Source organism: Squalius cephalus, assembly GCF_949319135.1.
Source record: "Squalius cephalus genome assembly, chromosome: 21".
NCBI lineage: Eukaryota > Metazoa > Chordata > Actinopteri > Cypriniformes > Leuciscidae > Squalius > Squalius cephalus.
This window is the reverse complement of record NC_137142.1, coordinates 4,037,291-4,062,489: the sequence shown is the minus strand read 5'-3', so window position 1 is coordinate 4,062,489 and position 25,199 is coordinate 4,037,291. Positions and strand designations below refer to the sequence as shown.

Sequence of the window (25,199 nt, the reverse complement as noted above, 5' to 3'; positions counted from 1 at the left end):
GTAGGACGTAGCGTAGGAAGCGTCGTGACATAGAACGAACGTGACAGTGCAGCCAGAGAGCAGAGCAAAACAAAACTCTACGTTCGTTCTACGTCACGACGCTTCCTACGCTACGTCCTACGTCATACGCAGGACGTCCTACGTTACTTTTGTGAAGGATGCATGCACATTTTGGGACTTGAAGGAGGTGGACCCCATAGCTTCACATTATAACCACTGAAAGATCTAAGACATTTTCTAAAATAACTGAAAATGTGTTCGTCTGAAAAAAGATTGACATATGCATCTCGAACGGCTTGAGGGTGAGTAAATATCATTTTTGGCCGAACTATCCCTTTAACTCATCAAAATAAGTTAAGCAATACAGTGTAGAGCCGTGGGACACAGCTGGAAGTGAGAAAAACCACACCCTCCAATGCACCCCGTAAACTCGTCACTTCTGATTCACGGAAATCAGACAGCACTGTCTTTTCTTCATGGGCGGAGGAAAAGGGCGGACCTATGATTTCCCTCGAATTATTCTGATTACAGGACTTAATGATCACACCCTTTGATTCATGCAAAGACTACAAAAAATCACTAAATTAGGCCTATTAGACAATAGTGCATGTCTCAGAAAAGAAAGCACGTGCAAGATTGTAAAGTTAGAAGGTTTTACAAGCCAGTCACGTTTGTTCATTCACACAGTGTTGACTGTATATTTTAGGGAGAGCTGGATCAAAGGCCCGTTCACACCAAGCACGATAACTATAACCATGAAGATAGTAAAAAATTTTCTAAATATAAAAGAATAACAGTTCACACACCACAACTATAACCAGGGGTCCCACACCTTTGTTAACTTCAAATTCAAGGACCTTTCAAGGACTTTCCAGGTCCAATACCTTCAAAATCAAGGACTTAATGTGGGGACACATTTAAAGTGAGAGCAAGGTTACATCGTGTTACCTTGTAAGATACATTGTTTCAGTTTTGCGTGCGTGAACGTCATGGCAACGTACAACATAAAGTAGCCTACCTCACGCGGGAAACACTTAACGCTTAAATGCACGTAATCAAGCAAGCTAGTGCGCATAGGCCACGAGGTGTTGGCGAAATAACACATTAGCGGACCGGAGGGAATAATATGGATTTTTTTCCAGAAAACTTCTTGCACAAAATAAATTCAAGCACTTTCAAGGACCCGTATCTATGTGTGTTTATTTTCGAGAACTTTCCAGGACCTTGACATTTTTTTTTTCAGATTCACAAACTTTCAAGTATATTTCCAGGACCCGTGGGACCCCTGTATAACGATGACGGCGCAGAGAAATCGTTGAATCTCTTTCAGAACGATTTTTTCCAGCTGATGAATGATAAAAACATTGACAGAATCAATCCTGCTTTAAAGAGTTTGAGCATTTAAAGAGGCAGAACTGCAGCTTTATAAACAGATCAATATCATTTGCTGGTGTGGACGCTATTATTATCGTTATAGTAATAGTTCTTGGTGTGAATAGGCCTTTAGAAAGACCTGCAGTCTTTTTTATTTTATTTTATTTTATTTGACTTTATTTTATGGTTTTTCATACCAATGCCATTTCACCAGTTTGGTAACACTTTATTTTGCTGGTACCTTTTGAACTAACTCTCATTAGAGTATTAGTAGACTCTCTGTTTAATATCTGCTACTTTATTTTGATGCTCAACAACAGATATTCTACTGACTATAAGTAAATTTGCAAATACGGTATACTAACCCTGACAGTCTACTGATACTCTACTAACACTCTAATGAGAGTTAGTCATGTAGGTGTAACGTTACAGTCAACAGACTGTGTTAAAGGGACCATCAAAATAATGTGAAACCACCAGTTCTTCTAACCTTTTTTTTTTTTTAATTATTATTACATTTTAATAATCTAAATAACCTTTGTTTGAGAAGGTTCTATGGATGTTAAAGGTTCTTCATGGAACCAGCAATGCCAATAAGAAATAACCTTTATTTTTTAAAAGTTATTAAGTTACAAATGGTCAAATATCAGTACAGAATTTGAATATACATGATAGATTATAATATAGAGGTTGACTGAATATTGATGATTTATTTGCAGACTGAATCTTTTGAAAATGAAAGAACATATTGTCTTTTTCTGATAGTAAGTGAAATGTAAGATTACATCGTCTTTTAAAACGTTAATATTAAACATCTTTATTTTAGAATCAAACTACAGACATAAACTGATGAATAATGTAATAGGTGTGAAAATCCACAGACTCAAGGGAGGAATGGCAGGGGTAGCACATCCTTAATGAGAGATTAATTAACCACTCTAACCCATTTAATGACATTTCCTTCAATTAAGTTTTCTGATCTCATAATTTCCTTTGGAGTTCTGATGTGTTTATGCTTTAACATGTATAGCTATACAAATCTATAGTATTAAATGTCTATCGTTTTAATTAAACATTTGAATGCAATTAGCATTAGTCTCAAATGAATAAAAGTCCAGAATAGTTTTATATTAAATCCAAATTTTAAAAGAACAAAACAGTTTTGGAGGACCCTTACTGTGTCAGAAAGTTTGTTTTAATTTAAAAAAAATAAAAAAATGTAAAAAACTATTATAAAACGGATAGTTCCAGTCCTTGATTGTGATTGGATGAGCCGCATTTGAAGCCGTTGAACTCAACAACATCTGTGACCGCATTACATTAATATTACTGCGCAACTGCCGTTTGTGATTCTTTGTTGCTGCATACGTTGCTTAGTAACCTCTTTGGAACTATATTGCTTGGCGGATGAATAAATGCGTTATAACGTTATATTTTTTAACGGTGTTTATTTTATGAATAAAATAAATATTAAAATGAATAATTTTATGGAGTAACAGTTTTATAAAAGCAATAAGCCCCTTGAAGCCGTGTTTAACAGTGGAGTTAGAACAGCTGAGGGTGTTTTAGGCACTCCGCTCCGAGTCGTAACGTTAGCTAACAACGCCCCTTAGCTGTTCTAAATCCACTGTAAAACACGGCTTCAAGGGGCTTATTGCTCAAGTATACAGACAGTGTGTACATTCACAATTTATGACTTGCTCTCAAGACCCAGCAACAACGTCATGAGATTGTTTTCCACAACATGGGCTTCTCACTGCCACCAGGGACGGCTAGACCGACCACGTAGTTTACATTTAAACAAACATTATATATTGTATACAGCAGGGCCTGGTGTACAGTACGGTTCAAAAGCTGGGAATAACTTCAACATTATGTTTTTGAAAGAAACTGGTTTAACTTTGCATGAGTGGTGCGTGAATCACCAGCATGCAACAAAGTTGTGGTAAGATTTGCTAATGAAATATATGTGCAACCCATTTTTTAATTCTGTAGAATTTTACCAGCATACAACGCTATGAAGAAAGTCAATCATCTAAAACTGACACTGACATGCACCCACATAAATTAAGGCTTTTTAAACTCTTTTTAAACTTTATTCATGCAGCATTACAAGATTGTATCACATATTATTGTAATAACATACAGTTTCAAGAACAACATATTTAAAAGTGCAAGTACAATGTCAATAGCTTTAAAATCTGGACCTTCATGATTTAAGGATCAAGCTTGTTTTCTCATTATGTGTAAAATGTGTTCTGTTAAAATGATGATTGATATTAGGAAAAACCTGGCTTTTTGATAGTATCCAAAAAGATTGCATAAATCAAGATGAAATGAAAAGCATTTTCAATAGAAGACATGTGAAGTGACATTAAACTTATAAGTTAGACCTGAGTTTGAGCTGTTGGGAAGTATGTGAGAGAGAGAAACAAAACCTATGGAAAATCATCCCAGAAAGCATGGGAAGAAACTTAATATCTTAAGAATCTGCATGCAAGAGTAATTAAGGTCTGTATAGCATTGCTTTCTTAAAAACATATAAGCAGGTTAGGTCATCTGAACACATTACTGTAAAAATACAAATAAAACAATTGTTACATTGTGGCAATAAACTGGCCAATATGGTAAAATGCAGGGAAGTGTCAGGTGTAAATAGATGTTATTTAGAATTGATTTTATCTCTAATTATTTGTTAATGTTATAAGTAGTTAAAAGACAAGATAAAGGTGAATTACCGGTTGAGTGAATTCAGAATAATCTTTTATCTATTTCATCTATACAGCTGAGCTCATTCACAAAAACTCCACTGTATGGAGATGCCATTTCATAACTGCATAACTTTTAAGGAATTGTAAAACTTTACAGTCAATTAAAAGTGAACTACAATGTTAAAAAAGAGAACATGACTGATGAAGTGTGTGTGTGTGTGTGTGTCATTTCAGTGGGTTGAGGCCCAACCCTGAAAGGATCCATTGAAACAGGTCGAGCCTCTCCAGATCAGGTTTCATTGGGGTGGAGCTCAGGGAAAGTTTCAGATAAAGAGTGGCAAGAAAACCCCCAGAGAGCTTCTTCACACTCGGCCAGGAGACACAAAACAGCACAGCTATCCAAAATGTTTCGTTGCGGAATCGCGTATCCAAGATGCAGGTGGATCCTGCCTATCCTTATTCTGTTCGCGATCATTTTCGACATTATCGCCATCGCGGCGCAGTCTGGATGGGTCGAGGACGAGAACGCAAAAACACATTACGCCAGCATGTGGACGCAGTGTCGAGGCCGCAACGACCAGTGGGATTGTAAATCTCTCATGGAGTTCTGTAAGTATTGAGTTCAAGTCCTTTGAATCAATGTTTAATCAAGTTTTAGACATTTACGTGCAGTTCAAATAAAAGCGTTCACCAAAAAAGAAATTAGACAGGCGCAAAAGCTTTTCTCTCAAAGTTATGAACAAATGTTCTCCCAATAGAATTTGTTTAAAGTTATCTGGCCTTTAAAAATGTTAGCACTAATACATTATTCATATGTCGTTCGTGGAACGTTTTTTTCTTCTTAAACGTTCTAGTTGGACGTTCATCTGTCAATTTTTAAATTTCACTAGTTTTAGAACGTTCAGAGAACAATCGAAAGTAACGTTCCGTAATGTTTGCGGAGTGATACAATGGAATGTTCCCTTAAAGAGGCAGTTCACCCAAAAAAATGTAAAATCTGTCATCATTTACTCACGCTCTAGTTCGTTTAGTTTCTTTCCTCCGCTGAACACAAAGGAAGATATTTTGAAAGAATGTCACTAACAAGACATGGGTTTATATAATTTTTCCATCCATACTGTGGAAGTCAATGGGGCCCATCAAAAGTTTTGTTTCCCTTATTTTTCAAAATATCTTATTTTGTGTTCAGCAGAAGAAAGAAATTCATACAGGTTTGGGACAACTAGAGCGTGAGTGAATGAAAACGATATGAAAACGTTATTTCTGAATGTTCAATGAACATTCAAAACATCCAGTGAAACGTTTTAAAAACTTTTTTCTTGTTTATGCGAACATTACAAGGATAGTTCGCCCAAAAACAAAAATTCTGTCATCATTCACTAGAAAATGCCCAACTAGAAAATGCTGGGTTGTTTTAACCCAATTGTGGGTCAAATATGGACTAACCCAACGTTGGGTTAAAAATGCAATTTAAAAATGGACAAATGTTGGGTTACATTTTTAAATTGCATTTTTAACCCAACGTTTGGCCCAAAATTGGGTTAAAACAACCCAGCATTTTTTAGAGTGTATCTTGATGGGAATCTTTCGCACAGCGTTGTTAGAACATTTATATTTATTAGATGGGCTGTAACGTTCTTATAAGTTAAGTTGATCAGAAATAAAAGCCCATAAAAGAATAACATTTATATAATTGTTATTCTCTATGCAAATGGAAATAATTAATGTAACATTCACAAAAGTTTGCAAATAGAGCCACATTTAACCAGTTGAACCAGTTAAATAAATGAGAAGAGAAAGTTGACAGGTTAAACCTCCTGGCAAAACTGCCATTGTGTGTGTGTGTGTGTGTGTGTGCGTGTGTGTTGTCATTTACCTGTTACCAGCTGTTATTTTCATTATTTTACCAATAGAACATGGCCTGACAATAAAGATCTCTCCATTACTGTTTAATGAGCATTTTGATGCAGGAATATAATGCCACAGCCCTCTTTATGAACAACAATGCGTCTAAATAATTCATAGATGGAGAATATTATATGCTGTGATGCACTAGTCCAGTTCATAGGTTAGCACTTCATATTTCTTTAAGCTCTTGTGTCATGCGTCAAGCAAGTGTCATGAAAAATAGAATTATAATCTTAAAAACAAAGCTGATCATAACATAAGCAGTTTTGTTCCTAACGACTTGTGATGAGTTGACTAGATATGGAGTCGCATCAATCACATTATTTGTCTAACTCGACCACACCCGTCCTCCTGGGTGTGACTGTCCTCAGACACATTCCTCTACTGAGCGTGAAGAAGCCAAGCGCTGTCTCTACAAGTCCTGAAACTGATTTCAGAGTGAAACTAGTTAAGCATTTCTGCATGTCTGTTGTTAATGTGTAACCAGTCCACATCACAAGCTCGCACTGAACATCGCCTCGTGTGTTCTCTCTAAACGTCCTCATGTTGATTAATTGAGTGAAAGTTTGTTTAGATGAAGTGCCTCGTGTAATACATGATGCCTTGGTATAATTTGTTTTTAAAAATGTTAAAACCAGCTCCTAGCCTGCTAACAGGTTTTGTGCTGTTTCATTTTTACAGTTTTCGAATAGTGTGACCGTAATGAAACCAAAACACATTCACACATGTTTACACTGTTTATTTAAATTTATTCAAATATTTTCTTCTTCTATGATTATTATTCTATGTATTCCAAGCTTTGGCAGTATTGTATTATTTACAGTCATGCCCATAAAGCAGTTTTGACTTGTGATAAAGTGTTGTTCCTGCCGTCCCTCCAGCATGGGCTCAGGCGGTCGCTGCCCTGATGATCATCGGCCTCATCATCCTCATCGTCGCCTTCATCGTCTCGGTCGTGGCGCTCTGCTGCACCCTCAGCATCCCGATGCTGCCTTTCATTGGAGGATTGCTTATTTTGGCTGGTAAGAGACTTTCTTTGCTTTTTAGTCTGTTATGTTAATAAGGGGTGAGCCGAGGACACCTTCATGTCAGCCAAAACTCTACAAAATATGAGTTGTTTTTTCCACGCCTCCAGTCCGTGTGGGTTTTGAGTTAAACTCTTTCCCAGGAAATTCCACATGAGGATCATTTCCTTCACTTTGTCTGTGATGAATTGAATGGTTTCTAGATAATACGTGGATGTAGGGCTGGGCGGTATGATGGTATAAACCTGAACACAGCGTTGTTATTTTAGTATCATTGAGATACCATTCAAGTTTTTTATTAATATTTAAATACTTCCATTTTCATTTAAAATTTTGTTGCCATTTCTGTTTTTGCCATTTTTTTAATATATATATAGATCCATGTAGTTTTTTATTTCTTTTTATTTACGTCTTATTTTTAGTTATTTTAGTGTGTCAAGTTAAACTAAATGAAAATGAGAAAAGTTGCCTTAATTTAACATTTTTGTTTGCATTTTATTTGATAGCTATTATAACCTGGATCACAGAAATGTCTGTAACACTTTATTTCGATAGTCCACTTTAGACATTCTACAAGTAACTTTGCAGCTACATGTGAACTAGCAGTCATTAGAGTATTAGTAGACTCTCTGCTTAATATCTGATGCTCAACAACAGACTCTCTACTGACTATAAGTACCTTTGCAACTACATGTCAACTTATACTAACCCTACCTGTCTACTAATACTCTAATGAGAGTTATCTGAAATGTTAGTACAGTGTCTAAGTGGACTATCGAACCCAGTAGAGGTTCTGCTGTGCTGAGTGTACTTTAGGTCAGACTTTAAAACAATACAGAGCAGAAATCATCCCGAATAAGCTAAGACAAGTAAGAACTCCTCTTTTAGGGCTGGAGAGTTTAAAGATATAAACCGTTGGTCTTTCCGCCCTCTACTACGTGACTTTTGTTTTGCTGTTGCTACGGGATCGAGTGTCAGTGTGTTGCGATCACAAACCACGCTCTCGCCCTCCCCATCCCCCATCCACTTGTTCACTTGTGTTCAGGTGAGGGTTAAGAGCGGCTGTCGAGGTTGGGCAGGTTTGCTCTCCGCCTCTTATTCCTCACCAGACTGAATCACAACCTTTTCTTATTAATGTTTTGTGATCTGACGTCTTACAATGAGGTGCCTATTGTTGACTTGGAAGAACAGAATGTTCATCATCATAAATGTTATATTTAAAACAGGATTATAATAGTTAGCTAAAGCTAAAACCATAAAAAACCCTGTAACTTGAAATAAAATAAATGTCAACTTCATATTTAATAACTTATTTTATTTCAGCTAAGCCAAGGCAACATTTCTCATTTTCAAGAAATGTATGTTGATGACGTACTAAAATAAAACTAATACAAATTACAAAAACACACAACAAAATGATCAAAACTTTAAATTACAGTTAAAATGGAAATAAAAACATATCTCAATGATACTAAAAGTTTACCATAGTGCGGTGGCACATACTCAGTGAAACAATGAAACCTCAGCACTCTCTGTGTGAGCAATAGTTCATTCCTCAGGTTTAGATTAGATTACGGGCTTTGTGGCTTGACGCGTCAGACACGGCCCTGTGTGAAAGTTTCCACACACCCAAACAGGGCTTGGCTTCACTCGCATGTCTCTGCAACACCCAGTGACGCCCGTCCCTCCCGTAGATGATGGGTTTATTGAGCTGGGCTTTAAGCTACTGATTAAACATGTTTATGGGCAGAAACAGATTATGGCCGCGTTTATATGAGGTGCGGTTTATCAAGAAACAAACTGCAAAAAATGCCTTACTTAGTAGTTTTGTCTGGTTTCCAGTCCAAATGTCTAAAAATTCTTAAATCAAGATGCATTTACTAGATGAGTACAATTAGATAAGATATTATGTCTTGTTTTCCGGGGGAATTAATCAAAATTAAGTTTGCTTAAAACAAGCAGAATGATCTGTCCATGGGGTAAGAAAACTAATGTTAATTCAAACAGAAACAAGATTATTTTTCTTACCCCATGGACAGATCATTTTGCTTGTTTTAAGCAAAAACACACTTAATTTTGATTTATTTCCCCAGAAAACAAGACATAATATCTACTTTAGTAAATGCATCTTGAATTAAGAATTGTTTTGATATTTGGACTGGAAGAAAAGCATTTTTTGCAGTGCAGGATAAGATCAACAACCATGTCTTTATCGCTTCCTTTTATACATCCAAAGCCGTTTAGCCATTTTTCCCCCCAGTTTTTCCTTTGTTTTTCCATTGTGTTTTTGTACGTACAGACGACTATATTGTCAAAACGATCCTCGTTCACATGGATCCGCCAAAACGACTAAAACCGCTGTATTCTGCTGCCAGGACAGTAGATGGCGATGTCACTTTGTAAAGAAGCGCTACGCATCTATAGACTGAACACGCATGCGCATGATGTCTTAGTTTTCACAAATTCCCATTTTTTTTTTGGTTTACACAGAGAGGATAATGATATTGTTTTCAAAAATGTGCACTTTGTAACCATTTTAGTCCCCCAAAACATTGTCTTTTAAATGAACGGCCAAAACACATAAAGCTTTCCGCTTTTAGTTGAAAACGGCCCCTGGCGCTCAACTCATCTTTCCTGCATTCCTCAAACTGGTCTATGCTTGAATTCTGAATTACACGCCTGTAAATCAGACGAGGTTCTTACCGGTAGATAAATTACACACACACACACACCACCACACCAGATCAATCTAACCAACGGATCAATCCATTCAATCAATAATATACACTTTGATTTTACATCTGGGGTCGTAACAGTTTCCCTCGAGCTCACACGGGTGTCCTAGCAGAGGAACCACAGGTGTAGTTCATCAAATGAACAGTAGTCTTCTGTTAATGTTTAGTCTCACATAGCCAGACCTTCAGACTAATGGCAGGAGCTCGAAACTCCCAAAGTGTTTCCCATTTTGTGTGCCTTATGCATGGACATGATGTCTGAGTTAATGAACTGTTCATTTTGAATAGGGCACCTATTGTTTTATCATTTGAAGCATAAAGTATGCTTGTACTGTCTGTCTTTCAAATAAATGCCTCCTGATTTAGTATTTTGTAAAAAAATTAGGGATGCACCACGATATATATATCGGCCACCATATCGGTATCGGCCGATATATGTTCATTTTTAATGTTATCGTTATCGGCCCGATAAGAAAATGTGGCCGATAAATTAAAGCTGATAAATGATGGATTATTTCCTTCAGCCGAGACGCTTCAGATGCGCACGGTTCAACATGATGGTTTTGAATTTCTTGAAATATGAAACTGGAATCACTTTAAAAAAAAAGGAAAATACAGTTAATTGCAACATGTGCAGTGCAAGTCTGTCATATCGGCTACATATAATGATAATGAGACCATTATGTGTGTTTGGGACGTGGTGAGACTTTGTTTTTGTAATCAGGCTCTCAGAAATTATATTCAAATTTGGATTTAGATTTATCAGCCAATATATTGGTTATTATCGGTTATCGGTATCGGCCAAAATGTTCATATCGGTGCATCCCTAAGAATAATAACATTTAAAAAAAATGAAATGGTATGACTTAAGTGTTCAAATACCTTTTTGGTCACTGTGACTGAACTTGTCTGTTATCTTATCTGTAATCTGCCATTGAGTGACAGTGCTTTCTCTCATTGCAGTAATCGTGCAGATAATCGCTCTGATCATCTACCCCGTCAAGTTCAACGAGCTGATCTATGAAGGTTATTATAACTACACGTGGGCGTACGGTTTTGGCTGGGGCGCCACAATCCTGATGCTGGGGTGCGGGATCCTCTTCTGCTGCCTTCCTCGCTACGAAGATGAGATTTCCGGGATGGGGAAGGTTAAATACATCTACAGCTCTGCCTGAAAAGCCCCAAACCTCTCATAAAGGACAATGTTAAGTCACCCAAGACTAAAGGTCAATGCTCACAGATCTCTGAAAGCATTGTCATTTCCCCAAAGCAACCGTAGGACAGTACTGACTTTGATAAGGGCTGTGATGCACAGCCAAACTGTGGCCGTTTCTCCTTCCAGGTTAATGCAATTACCTTATTCATTCACAAACCGATTGGGTTGTTTTTAATGTCACTCGGCACAGATTGCTCATGAAAACTCCACCTTTTCTCTACACATTTTAGAGAGTTACATTGTCCATCACGTATTATATGTAAACATAATTAATTCTAGACGTAATCACATTAATACAGCTTAGAAGATAATTGAAAGTAGGTTGCTTTCTTATGAGTTTTACACTGTAACATGAATATTGTAATGTAAAGTGTGGCTGAGTTTTGATATTTGTATATTTCTTGAACATCTCGACATATCAACATTAAGTAAACATTTTTACGATGTAACTGTACTTGTATATTAATGTGTCATTCCCTAAAGTGCTCTTACTGTCTGCTAAGAATGTGTGTTTTGTGTTTGGCTGGTCTAAGTGTGTGTGGAGAGTTTCACATAGATATTTTTACAGCAAAAAAGGGGTGAGCAAGCGGATAAAAAAGCGGAACTGCATGCATTTGGCAGTAATTTGATGCTTTTCTTTGCTTTGCTTTGCATATTTGTAGATTTTGATGCATTTATGCCTTGTTCAATTCAATTGAGTCAGCTTGGTGTGTATGCAGAAAAGGAAATGAATAAATAAAAATATATACTTTGCTGGTAAACTGCAACATTGTAGGGTTTTTTTTAAGCGTTTTAATAGATTCAGATTTTTCACTTTGTCATTTGTGGTTCTTTGTGATATGAATTGTAAACGAATCTTCAATAAAAGTGAGTAATACTATTAAGTCAATCACAATTTTTTTTTTTTTTTTTTTAAGAAATTAAAGTTGGCATAAAGGTGTTTTTGCACCCAGGTTTGAGTATCGTTTGAGCTTCGTTTCAAATAAGGGAAAATATTTTTATATATCATTCACATTTATTCTAAGTCTTTTTTGCAAAATATTTAATTGCAGCTGAATACCTTGAACACAAATAAACAGGCTAAAGAACACGTACACAAGGATTTGAAATACCATAGCAAAAATAACTATACATTTTAAGCATTATTACAGGCAAGGAAACATTCAGTAAATAAAAAGAACAAGCAAATTAGCAATTGTACAAATAGATACAACTGAACAAAGATACGATTTAAATAAACTGTGTTTTAAGATTTTCAGGGACAGAATCTCATCAAATGTAAAATAACACTGCACTTTATAAACAAAATATACATTACAAATATAGTTCAAACACTTAGACAAGAACAGCGAGTGAATTTTCTTGTTGTCTTTTGTTGTTTGATTAAAGTTATTATAGAGATGGCAGCAGGAATATTAGGCTGCTGTCACTTTAAAGGGATAGTTAGGGATAAGGGGATCAAATTAGCCCATGATTTACTCTTCCTCAACTCATCCTAGCTGTATATGACATTCTTCTTTCAGACGAATACAATCAGAGTTATATTTAAAAAATAGATGCACTTTTATGATGGATAGATGCACTTTTATGATGGATAGATGCACTTTTATCATGGATAGATGCACATTTATGATGGATAGATGCACTTTTATGATGGACAGATGCACTTTTATCATGGACAGATGCACTTTTATGATGGATAGATGCACTTTTATGATGATAGATGCACTTTTATCATGGATAGATGCACTTTTATCATGGATAGATGCACATTTATGATGGATAGATGCACTTTTATGATGGATAGATGCACTTTTATCATGGATAGATGCACTTTTATCATGGATAGATGCACATTTATGATGGGTAGATGCACTTTTATGATGGATAGATGCACAGATGCACTTTTATGATGGATAGATGCACTTTTATGATGAATAGATGCACTTTTATCATGGATAGATGCACTTTTATGATGGACAGATGCACTTTTATCATGGATAGATGCACGTTTATCATGGATAGATGCACTTTTATGATGGGTAGATTCACTTTTATGGACTTTAAAATAGAAACGGCCATTCACTGGCATTATAAAGCTTGGAAGAGCCAGGATATTTTTTAACATAACTCTGATATATACACCTCGGATGACTTGAGGGTGAGTAAATCATGGGCTAATTTTCATTTTTGGGTGAACTATCCCTTTAAGAGCTGCACAGATCCAATATACTGTTACACATGCGTTTTCTTTCTCAACTGTTTACATTCACTTAAGACATAAATGACTGTTTACAATGATATTTTGACATATCTCTGTGTGTATTGAACGGACGTTCAAGTGCAAAAAGACGCGGAAGAGAACTTGTTTCAGTATCGTGCAATATTCAGTATGACTAACTCATAGTATGTTTAATTGGCCAATAAACTCAAGGAGGTGTATAGACAGATCTATACAGGTCGCCTTCGTCCGGTTCTTCACCAGCCAAACAACTGCTATTGACACCCATGCTAACAGAAGCTCAGTCTAGAAATCAATGAGTTTATTTATCTTGCCATGAATCAGATCTGCTGCCAAGTAGTTTTGAACCAGTAATCCAAAACTAAATAAGCAACAAATCACTTTGTATCCGTGGGGAAATGACATCATTGGCTGATGATACCATTCAGTTCCAGGCTACTGCAAGTGTTGGTCTCTGCAGGACCGTAAGAGGAGGCATCAGATCAGTGGGTAAGAAATCAGAAACAGAGGGGCGTTTTCGACGGCGTTTCCTGATTTGCACACGTCACAGTGAGCGTACTAGGAACAATTCTCAGCTTTAAAAAGCAGCTCTGACATGAAAAATGTGTGATTTTAAAGTTGAAATTTTAATGCATACCAGTAAAAAACTAAAATAAAAAAATAATTGTATATATATATACATATATATATATATATATATATATATATATATAGATATCTAATTAACCAATCACATGGCAGATGCTTCAATGCATTTAGGGGTGTGGTCCTGGTCAAGACAATCTCCTGAACTCCAAACTGAATGTCAGAATGGGAAAGAAAGGTGATTTAAGCAATTTTGAGCGTGGCATGGTTGTTGGTGCCAGACGGGCCGGTCTGAGTATTTCACATGTGATATACACACTGATAGAAGAGCAACTTTGACTGAAATAACCACTCGTTACAACCGAGGTATGCAGCAAAGCATTTGTTAAGCCACAACACGCAAAACCTTGAGACGGATGGGCTACAACAGCAGAAGACCCCACCGGGTACCACTCATCTCCACTACAAATAGGAAAAAGAGGCTACAATTTGCACGAGCTCACCAAAATTGGACAGTTGAAGACTGGAAAAATGTTGCCTGGTCTGATGAGTCTCGATTTCTGTTGAGACATTCAGATGGTAGAGTCAGAATTTGGCGTAAACAGAAGGAGAACATGGATCCATCATGCCTTGTTACCACTGTGCAGGCTGGTGGTGGTGGTGTAATGGTGTGGGGGATGTTTTCTTGGCACACTTTAGGCCCCTTAGTGCCAATTGGGCATCGTTTAAACGCCACGGCCTACCTGAGCATTGTTTCTGACCATGTCCATCCCTTTATGACCACCATGTACCCATCCTCTGATGGCTACTTCCAGCAGGATAATGCACCATGTCACAAAGCTCGAATCATTTCAAATTGGTTTCTTGAACATGACAATGAGTTCACTGTACTAAAATGGCCCCCACAGTCACCAGATCTCAACCCAATAGAGCATCTTTGGGATGTGGTGGAACGGGAGCTTCGTGCCCTGGATGTGCATCCCACAAATCTCCATCAACTGCAAGATGCTATCCTATCAATATGGGCCAACATTTCTAAAGAATGCTTTCAGCACCTTGTTGAATCAATGCCACGTAGAATTAAGGCAGTTCTGAAGGCGAAAGGGGGTCAAACACAGTATTAGTATGGTGTTCCTAATAATCCTTTAGGTGAGTGTATATACACACACACACATATATATAGGCACATATATAGGCACATATATATACACATATATATACACACACATATATATATATATATATATATATATATATATATATGAACTGAACTCTTCAGATATATATATATACAGTATATATGCACTTTTTTTTTTTAGGTACAGGAGTGGCATGTTTTGAGGATTATTTGGGATGGGTTACCAATCCTGCCACTCGGATACTATGAGCAGACAAATCTGGTTATCGTTTCACCTTTAGTGTAAATGTCACGGGTGGAAGTAACAGTGAAGCGAGGATTCAAGTGCAAGAATGAAGGGTCTTTAATTAATAATAAAAATTTAACAAAATACAAACAAAAACTCCCCATGGGGGAAAACAGGACAGGCATCAAGATACAACAGAACTATGGCAGGAGACAGGAACACGAGGGAACAGATGAAGATCCAGCACAGGACTGCAAACACAGGGACAATTAATAGGGAAGCAAATAAAAGAGGGTAAGGAGGGAGGATGGGTGGGGCAAATTAATCAATAATCAGAGAACAAGATGGGTAGGGCTAGTCTAGACAATGGACAGGAGAGCACATGGCACAAGGAAACACATGACAAGCCCTGTGCTCACACCAGACAGGACTATAACACAAGCACATGACAGACCGGGAGTGTCAGAGCTCTGTCACCAAACCAAGATATAAACTACACAGAAGTGACACAACCCTGACAGTAAATGAATCCCTGTTGCTTGCAGCAATAACCTTAATTTCCGATCAGTTTGAAATGTTCTTTGCGGTACACCAAAAGTACAGTGTAAATAAGTGAAAAGTGAGCAGGCACACAACAGGGGGTGTGTTTTCTGCTGAAGATGAGTCAGAGAGAGACACACCTGTTCTATTCACTTCTCTCTGTCACTGCTGTATAAACAGCGGCAACATCTGGTACACAGAGTACTGACGGAAACTGTCTGTAAACGGGTCGACTGAGGACAAAACAACAAAAGGAAGGGAACAAACACACCATGCATGTCTCCTGTTCACATTCCTCACACACACTGCTCACATTCTGGCTGCCAACTTTTAGTTCAGCTCATTGTTGGTATTGACACACACTTCATGACTCGATTCACAAGCTTGCGATTTGATTTCGATGTCAATTTAATATCTATTCTTTTGGATAGATATACATTATTAGGTCTACTAATGATTATACCTAATTAAAATGAAGATAATCATATTGTACAATTCAGAAGTTCCTGGAGGTGAATTAAAACATGATTTTTTAAAGCTCTTTTTTAGTCTTAATCTTATTTTTAATATTTTTTTAAGACATCTTGAGACCCCAAGAAGACTCTAGAAGACCACACACACACACACACACACACACACACACACACACACACACACACATATATATATATATTGTATAGGGTAACATGGGGGAAGATGCCCCCCTTAACAACAATGTGTATTTACTTTTAAATTGTTTTTGGATATAGGTTTATTACGCAGGTTTATTATGATCGATCAGCCAATGTGTTATTAAAGGAAATAAATTGCAATATTTGTACATTTAATTGTTATAGAACAAAATGTAAAATTATCCAAAGGGGCCATCTTAGATACTGAATACTGTAATGTGCTTTGAGCTAGTGAGCTGTTTTACAAAGATATAATTATTTAATGAAATGTAGGCCTATGCCCTTTATTATATTGTATAGATTTTGTATTGCATAGATCTACTCGCATGGTGCAACTAAAATATTTATAGCAGGTGTTAATAACAATATCTTTTTGGAGAGAGGGTCGGGTCGGGTGAGGGTGTTACAATAAAAAAAAAAACTTATTTTATTAGAGAGAATAACCTCCTGTCACCCAGATTAACGGTGTCACGGACATTTCAGGATTTTTTTTTTTTAATTTAATTTTTTTTTTTGTTCAAGAAACATGCAAATATACAAACACCTTCAGGAGAACATTAAAGTAAAAAAACAAAAAAACGTTTATTCGCACTTTTATTCTGAAAATGATTCTGACTTTATAACAACACTCGACGTCACCTGCTGGAGTAATGATGTCACTTGCAGAAAGAGTACGTGACTTCAAAATACCCACATGTGAAGAAAAGGGAAAAAAAGAAAAAGGAAAAAAAGGGTGGAAATGCACTACGAAATGTCAACAACTCCAATGTCGTCATTGGCTCCAACACATTCAGTCTCTCTCTCCGTTTAATGCTACGACCTCCTGGGATCATGTCTAAAAAATGTATGAACAGTCATGCATGAGGCGTATTCCTATTTCTAAGAATAAAAGACAAAATGATGGAAGTTTTAGATTCTTTAGAGTTGGACACTTAAGACTTTAAAAGTTTACCGAGCTGTATTATGCACACAACTAGTCTCATAACACCACTAGATGGCAGCAGATGATATCCAAACACCCGCAGAGATCTTTCTTTGTGTCTGGATTATTGGCCATGGATGATGTCACCTCACCTCTTCATCTACCTAGACTAGCAAACATCACTCCTCTTTTATTTCCCCTTTCCTTACGCACACAGCCGTGAGCTCAGCCAGTCACAAAGGTGCTTTATCACCACCTTTAAATAGCTGGTCGTGATATCAAACTGGCATATAGTCTAAAGTACATTAAGATGATATGAATTTCAATGGAAAAGGAATTAAAGGACTTTTGCGCACACAGATCAGATGAGTGTGAGATCACACTCTCAGCTCTTCTTCACACTGCGATAAACTCGTAGTATCACATCCTGTCTCTCCACAGCGACAAGACTTCGAGAAACAGAGTTTTTAAAAGATTTTACATGGGCTAAATGAATTAAATGAGCTTGAGATATGTCATTCATAGCTGATTTTATTTTAACCCCATTTCTGTATGTGTTAAAAATACCAGTTTTATTGCTTTAAAACTGTTGTAACATGTTCCTCTGACCTAATCAAACCCCATGACTGATGAATGACGTGTGTGATCTTCTGAGCTGCTGAAGGGTCTCGAGATCTCCTATCTCAAACAGAACATGATCATTGTTCAGCCATTCCAGTAAACTAGTTTGTATTGTGAGCGACAGCAGATTGAAAGGTTCTAGCGAGCCACGTTCCACAACATGCATCAATTCCATGCACTGAAACCGTGCTCAGAATGTTTAGAATTTTGTCATCCAGGTAATTCCATCCACGTCTGTGTTATGAAATCAAAGCATTTTTTTTACCATGGTTGCCTTTTGAACATTGTCTAGCTTTTTTAGCGTGATGGGTGAGTGGGTTTTTGAATCATGAGTCAAAACAGTAACTTACTGAAAAGTTACAAAAGAAAAAGAAAAGAAAAGAAAAAACACCTGAGAAGTGATTTCCCCTTGAATGTTTCCTATAGCTTCTTTGAGTCCACACCCCCACTTCAGCTCGATGCTTTAACTGACTTGTCTCCAACTCAAGCCTGTAGTTTTTGGGGGCAACCCCTGTGGGGCTGCTGAAATCACTACTCAACGATGATGAAATTTACGGGATCTATCCTATAGATTGCTGGTAGAGAATGAGTCAGCGCATGAGCTGAGGGCACTAAAGGGCTCACAGCATGACGTGATCATGCAAATCACACCTATTCCCAGTATCAGGCTCTTGGCCACTAAACGTGAGAAACTTTCGGTTTTGTTCGCTGAATTTGACATCACTAGACACAAGAGACCAATGAATTATATATATATATGAAGAGTTCAGATCCAAAAGCCTCAAAGTGCCATCTGAAATTTTCTTCTAGAATGATCATTTTTATAAAGCTTGTATATTTAAGTTCAGTAATTTTACTTAAATGACAATTAATAGGTAATTTGCATTGCCATTTAAGTGAAATTATTGAACTTAAATAAACAAGCTTGATAAAAATGATCATTCTAGAAGAAAATTTCAGATGGCACTTAGAGGCTTTTGCATCTGAACTCTTCATATATATATATATATATATATATATATATATATATATATATATATATATAATAACACACATACACACATATATATACACTTCCGTTCAAAAGTTTGGGGTCAGTAAGATTTTTTTATGTTTTTAAAAGAAGTCTCTTCTGCTCACCAAGGCTGCATTTATTTGATAAAAAACAATAAAAAAAAAAAAAAAAACAGTAATATTGTGAAATATTATGACAATTTAAATTGACTTTTTTCTATTTTAATATTTTTTAAACTGTAATTTATTCCTGTGATCAAAGCTGAATTTTCAGCATCATTACTCCAGTCTTCAGTGTCACATGATCCTTCAGAAATCAATGATTTGATGCTCAAGAAACATTTATGATTATTATCGATGTTGAAAACAGTTGTGTACAATTTTTTTCAAAATTCTTTGATGAATAGAAAGTTCAAAAGAACAGCATTTATTTAAAATAGAATATTTTCTAACATTATAAATGTCTTTACTGTAACTTTCGATCAGTTTAATTCATCCTTGATGAATAAAAAGTATTGATTTATTTTATTTCTTTCCCCCAAAAATAAAATTAAAACTCTTACTGACCCCAAACCTTTGAACGGTGGTGTTTAATGTTACAAAAGCTTTAGATTTCAGATAAATGCTGTTCTTTTGAACTTTCTATTCATCATAGCATCATGAAATAAAAATGTAAAAAACTGTTTTCAACATTAATAATAATCATAAATGTTTCTTGAGCATCAAATCCTCATATTAGAGTGATTTCTGAAGGATCGTGTGACACTGAAGACTGGAGTAATGATGCTGAAAATTCAGCTTTGATCACAGGAATAAATGACACTTTACTGTATATTCACATAGAGAACAGCTGTTATACATTGTAATAATATTTCACAATATTACTGTTTTTGTTTGTATTTTTAATCAAATAAATGCAGCCTTGGTGAGCAGAAGAGACTTCTTTTAAAAACATTAAAAATCTCACTGACCCCAAACTTTTGAACGGTAGTGTATATATACTGTATATATATAATAAAATAACACGTTGAAAAAGTTTGTAACAACAATAACATAAAAGAGTTGTAGGTTTTCTTGAGCTTCGGCCTTCGGGAAACTTTTCTGGAATGCACCCGAGGTGACAGATCATCTTGGAACTTTTCCTGTTCTACAAAAATGACTCATGGGATCGAGTCAAACGCAGCATTATAAATGAACAGACGTGGAATTCCCTCTCCATTCCTGCCAGACAACAGCAGAAACTGCCAGTTACATGAGTACTTGAGAGAATATACTGTAGGATCCACTAGAATCCTGGTTTTTGTTTTATTTTCCCTTTTTTATCTTTCCTGGCGTGGTGATTTTCTGTGTTCAGTTTCTATATCACTCACTCAAACACACTTAAGATTCATAATTCAACAGTTCTGGGAATGATTAGTATCGTATATGTCAGTTGAACAGTAGTGGCCAAAAGTGATGTCTGAAGGGGATATTTGTTTTTAATGACCCTACAAGTTTGATTAAACCATCAAAATATGGTGAAAATATGTTATATTTTTGAAATATTTTCATTATGAGAGAAGAACAAAACACTAAGTTTGGTTAATGAATTTATCTGACAAAATTATTTGGCAAAAAAGGAAAACTATCCACAGCTTTTATTTTACTATGCAAATTTTTTTAGGAAAAAAAAAAAATCTCAAAGGAAAAAGCATACATTGACTAAAGCATAATCAGTTATTAATATTTTGTTGGTTCTCTCTTGTTTTTGACAGTCTGGCCAAATATTATATCTATATTATATTATGGAAGGTGGCATATATTATGCACAATTTGGCATGTTTCATTGCGTTTTTATCACAGATAAAAACAACCGACTCCACAATATGCTTACAAAACCTCACATCAGTGTTTATATCTGAACTATAAACTTTGGTAACACTTTATTTTACAGTGTCCTTGTTACATGTTACATGTAGTTACTATAGTAACATGTAGGCTAGTATACATGCAACTAACCCTATTCCAAACCCTATAGTAAGTAGTTAATTATTATTACTCAGTACTTAAATGTATAATTACACTGTAACAAAGACACCTTAAAATAAAGGGTAATACTTTATTTTAAAGTATCCTTGTTACATGGTACATATGAAGAGTTCAGATGCATATGAAGTGCCATCTGAAATTTTCTTGTAGAATGATCATTTTTATCAAGATCGTATATTTAAGTGCAGTAATTTCACTTAAATGGCAATGAAAATTACCTATTAATTGTCATTTAAGTAAAATGACTGAACTTATATACGACCTTGATAAAAATGATCTTTCAAGAAGAAAATTTCAGATGGCACTTAGAGGCTTTTGCATCTGAACTCTTCATATACTTACCATAGTAAGTAATAACAGTAAATTATGCATAATTACATGCAACAAACCCTCAACCAAATCCTAATCCTACCCTAACCTAAGTACATGTAGTTGCTTAATATTACTCAGTGCTTAATTACACTGTAACAATGACGCCTTAAAGAAAATAGTGTAACCAAATAAAGTGTAACTCCCGGTACTTATGTGATAATATGAAGATTTGTAACACAGAACTAGCAATAGTGTGTCTTATCATACCTAGACATGACAATTGCTCTCTCTGGACCAGCGGCAGAGCCAAAATAGTTCGTTGTGATCATAATCAAAAGTTTAATGAGATCACGTGGGTGTTTGAATCTTGATCGCCATGTTTTAACGATTAGCCTAATCGTGCAGCTCTAACATAGGCTATAATCTGTTAATAAAAATGTTTACAAATTTGTGAGTTTTTTTGTTTTGTTTTTTTACATTTTATTTTAAGCAACGAAGGTTTTAAATGACTTTCGTTTTTTGTTTTAGCTAACAATAACAACTCGTTTTAGGACAAGAACTACTGACTTTTGTTGTCGAATGCATCACAATAGGCCTATTTTATGTTCTGACCGAAACATTTAGTGCCCTGGAACTGCACTGTAACAAAAATGCTCAAGTTGTGACAGAATCAGCGTGTGTAGGCTGCACATTTTATTGCGAGCGTGACAATTTGCATGCATGCTATTTTCAGAGAGCCGCACTCAGGTTGTGCGTTAACTTTCCGCCCACACTGAAGCGGTCTCTTCCCCCGCATCACTGAAATGTCACCTCTTCCCCGCACCAAATATCCCCTCCCTCTCTCATGCACTCTTTCCTTCCAGCTGTGAGTCACTAGAGTTCGTGAGGGGGTTTGGGGGTTGCCTACTTCAAGAGCTATTTGAGTGTTGGCCACTGAAACGACTGCGAGTTGACTTTCAGAATCACATTATTAGAAAGAGCCATAAAGTTTTAAGCAGTCAGAAAAGACTAAGATAGCGATGTTGTAACTCACAACCACAAAACTTCCTGTGACGGAGTAGCAGGGTTAAATGGCACAAAATTCACCCTGGGTTTATGCAAGGTTTTACCAGCCTCTATTTATAGAGTCAGGCAAAAATGATACCAATGCAAATATATAGGTTTTAAAATATATGAATTTTTTAACACTGATCGTTGAAGTACAAAATGGAGACTGAAAATTATTTTATCAAACAACGTTTCAGCCATGCTTTTTTAAAAATCATTCTCACTTGGCATCAGAATAGTTTGGAAATAAGCATATGTTTCTGTTTCGTTCCTCTTGATGGTAAGACGCAGAGCTACAGACTAGTGGAATTTTTTTTACTTTTATGATAGCTGAGGCCTGTTATATTGTGGTTCTAGTGGACTTCACAGGGTATTTCACCATCTGAAGTGAGATTCCAATCCAAAGGAATCATACATGTTCAGTGCAAAAGGCATAGGGAATAAGGGAACATCTATACATGACTTCACTGGAAGTAGAGAGGGAAATTTATCCACCAGGCACTGCTATACTTAACATACCCAAGCTCATATACAAGTTCATAATATTACTTTTGGGGTCTGCTAGAATACATGTACATGCTATATAGTTCAGGAAACATTATTTTTCTTATACTGTACATACTGCATCATCTCTTTTCACCCTCTGTTTTAGTTCATGTCTCTTTAAAGCCAACCTTTCCGAAAAACACAGTCTGCTCTGATTGGTCAGCTGTACCAGTCTTATTGGTCAACCAAACCACTTAGAGTGTGTGTCAGAGGTGTAGCGTTCCTTACAATAATCATCTTTCAGCTCCCAAGGGCGTGGCAACTATGGTGTCGGTATTCGAAGTCCAGCAGCAAAAGAACAGTATCTCCTCGACATAGCCAAATCACTTACTGAACTGTACTTTGAGGGCGGGCCAAAGCAGCCAGTAGATGGTCTTTATGCAAATGTTTGTAACGGATGTAGGCCAGTAAGAGCTGTGCGTGTAAAACTCACTCCTCTGGCCTCAAGAGGCCCGCTAGCATTGTAACCATGCCCGCCTTCGCCCGGTTCGAATCCTGTTTGGAGCGGGTCGAGTAGGACTGTACATTTGGTGTCGTGACCCGGATGGGGGTGAGGTTTAGGGGTGTGAGAGTAACGGACGAAGGCCAGTGTAAACCTCACACCCCTGGCCTCAAGAGGCATGCTAGCATTGTTAGCGCACCCGCCTTCGCCCAGTTCGAATCCCATTTGGAGCGGGTCAAGTAAGACTGGTTACATTTGGTGCCGTGACCCGGATGGGGGTGAGGTTTAGGGGTGTGAGTGTAATGGACAAAGGTCAGAGCTGTGCGTGTAAACCTCACTCCCCTGGTCTCAAGAGGCGTGCTAGCATTGTTAGCGCACCCACCTTCACCCAGTTCGAATCCCATTTGGAGCAGGTCAAGTAAGACTGGTTACATTTGGTGCCGTGACCCGGATGGGGGTGAGGTTTAGGGGTGTGAGTGTAATGGACGAAGGCCAGTGTAAACCTCACACCCCTGGCCTCAAGAGGCATGCTAGCATTGTTAGCGCACCCACCTTCGCCCAGTTCGAATCCCATTTGGAGCGGGTCAAGCAGGACTGGTTACATTTGGTGCCGTGACCTGGATGGGCGTGAGGTTAAGGGGTGTGAGTGTAATGGACAAAGGTCAGAGCTGTGCGTGTAAACCTCACTCCCCTGGTCTCAAGAGGCGTGCTAGCATTGTTAGCGCACCCGCCTTTGCCCAGTTTGAATCCCATTTGGAGCGGGTCAAGTAAGACTGGTTACATTTGGTGCCGTGACCCGGATGGGGGTGAGGTTTAGGGGTGTGAGTGTAATGGACAAAGGTCAGAGCTGTGCGTGTAAACCTCACTCCCCTGGTCTCAAGAGGCGTGCTAGCATCTGACGCTAGCTGCTGTAGTATTAAGCGTCCTTGTTAGCACTCGCTTCCCACTTCAGAGACCCCGGTTTGAATCCTGCTCGGAGCGGGTCGAGTAGGACCAGTTACATGTGGAACATGGTGACATAACTAAGTCACGGAAATAATGGCAGGACTACAAACAAGACTTTTCAGGCAAGTCCTAACAGACTTCCATGAGCAAGTTCTGACACACCTTGACAGTTTTCCACCTGAACCATAAAGTTGGCAGAAAGAACCTTAGGATTCTTACCTAAGAAGGATTCTTATCTGGTGTCTACCATGCATGACTGGTTGAGAATGGTACCTATGGGTTCATACAATCAGGTGGTGGTTATTTGCGTGGATGCCTCCATTGTGGGAAAGTTAACAAAGTCCCTTTAAGACAAGTCATTTCACTCGGCGACCATCTTTGAAGCGCCTCTATGGCATGCAAGTGCAGCTCCTGTCTCTTTGAATTGGGAAACATCAAATTCTCCAAAACTGTTTGCCAAGCTTATGATTAAATTTCATATTTGAAATCACCAATGAAATCTGACAACAAATGTCTCATAAATTTTGTTTATAAACGCTCGAATCATGAGAGAAAAGATTTTTTTTTAGGCTGGATCAAGCTAATGCGCTGTGGAAGCGCGCTTCTGACTGTTTCTATAGGAACTGGAGCTTCTAACGGATGCAGTGACACGATGACTTATTTAGAAGGCGGGACTTATTCCGCCATATTGAACGTTGCACTTTTCCCCATTCAAAACAATACGAGTGACGTGTCTTGTGTTATTCTATAGTCTTTGATGTTACATAGAACCTTCATGTGCAAGAAGGTGCTCCTTGAGGAACCTCAAATGATCCGCCAGGAAAGCCACAGTTCTCTCTACTCCTGAAACCCCTGGCAGCTTTCCCTCAGGGATAACCTTGTGTTTCAGACTCGGGTGGTTGTGTTTGGCACCAGCTTTGGGTTTGGACCACGGATTCAACACTTGCAGTT

General features: G+C 37.3%; 1 protein-coding gene across 1 annotated transcript; it reads left to right on the top strand.

The window, feature by feature from the left end:
- The first annotated feature begins 4,319 nt into the window (after positions 1 to 4,319).
- perp (p53 apoptosis effector related to pmp22) lies at positions 4,320 to 11,052 on the top strand. The gene is made up of 3 exons (XM_079855117.1): positions 4,320 to 4,694; positions 6,875 to 7,015; positions 10,717 to 11,052. The coding sequence occupies exons 1-3, from the start codon at positions 4,490 to 4,492 to the stop codon at positions 10,926 to 10,928; spliced, it is 558 nt and encodes a 185-aa protein (XP_079711243.1). The 5' UTR covers positions 4,320 to 4,489; the 3' UTR covers positions 10,929 to 11,052.
- The last annotated feature ends 14,147 nt before the right edge of the window (positions 11,053 to 25,199 follow it).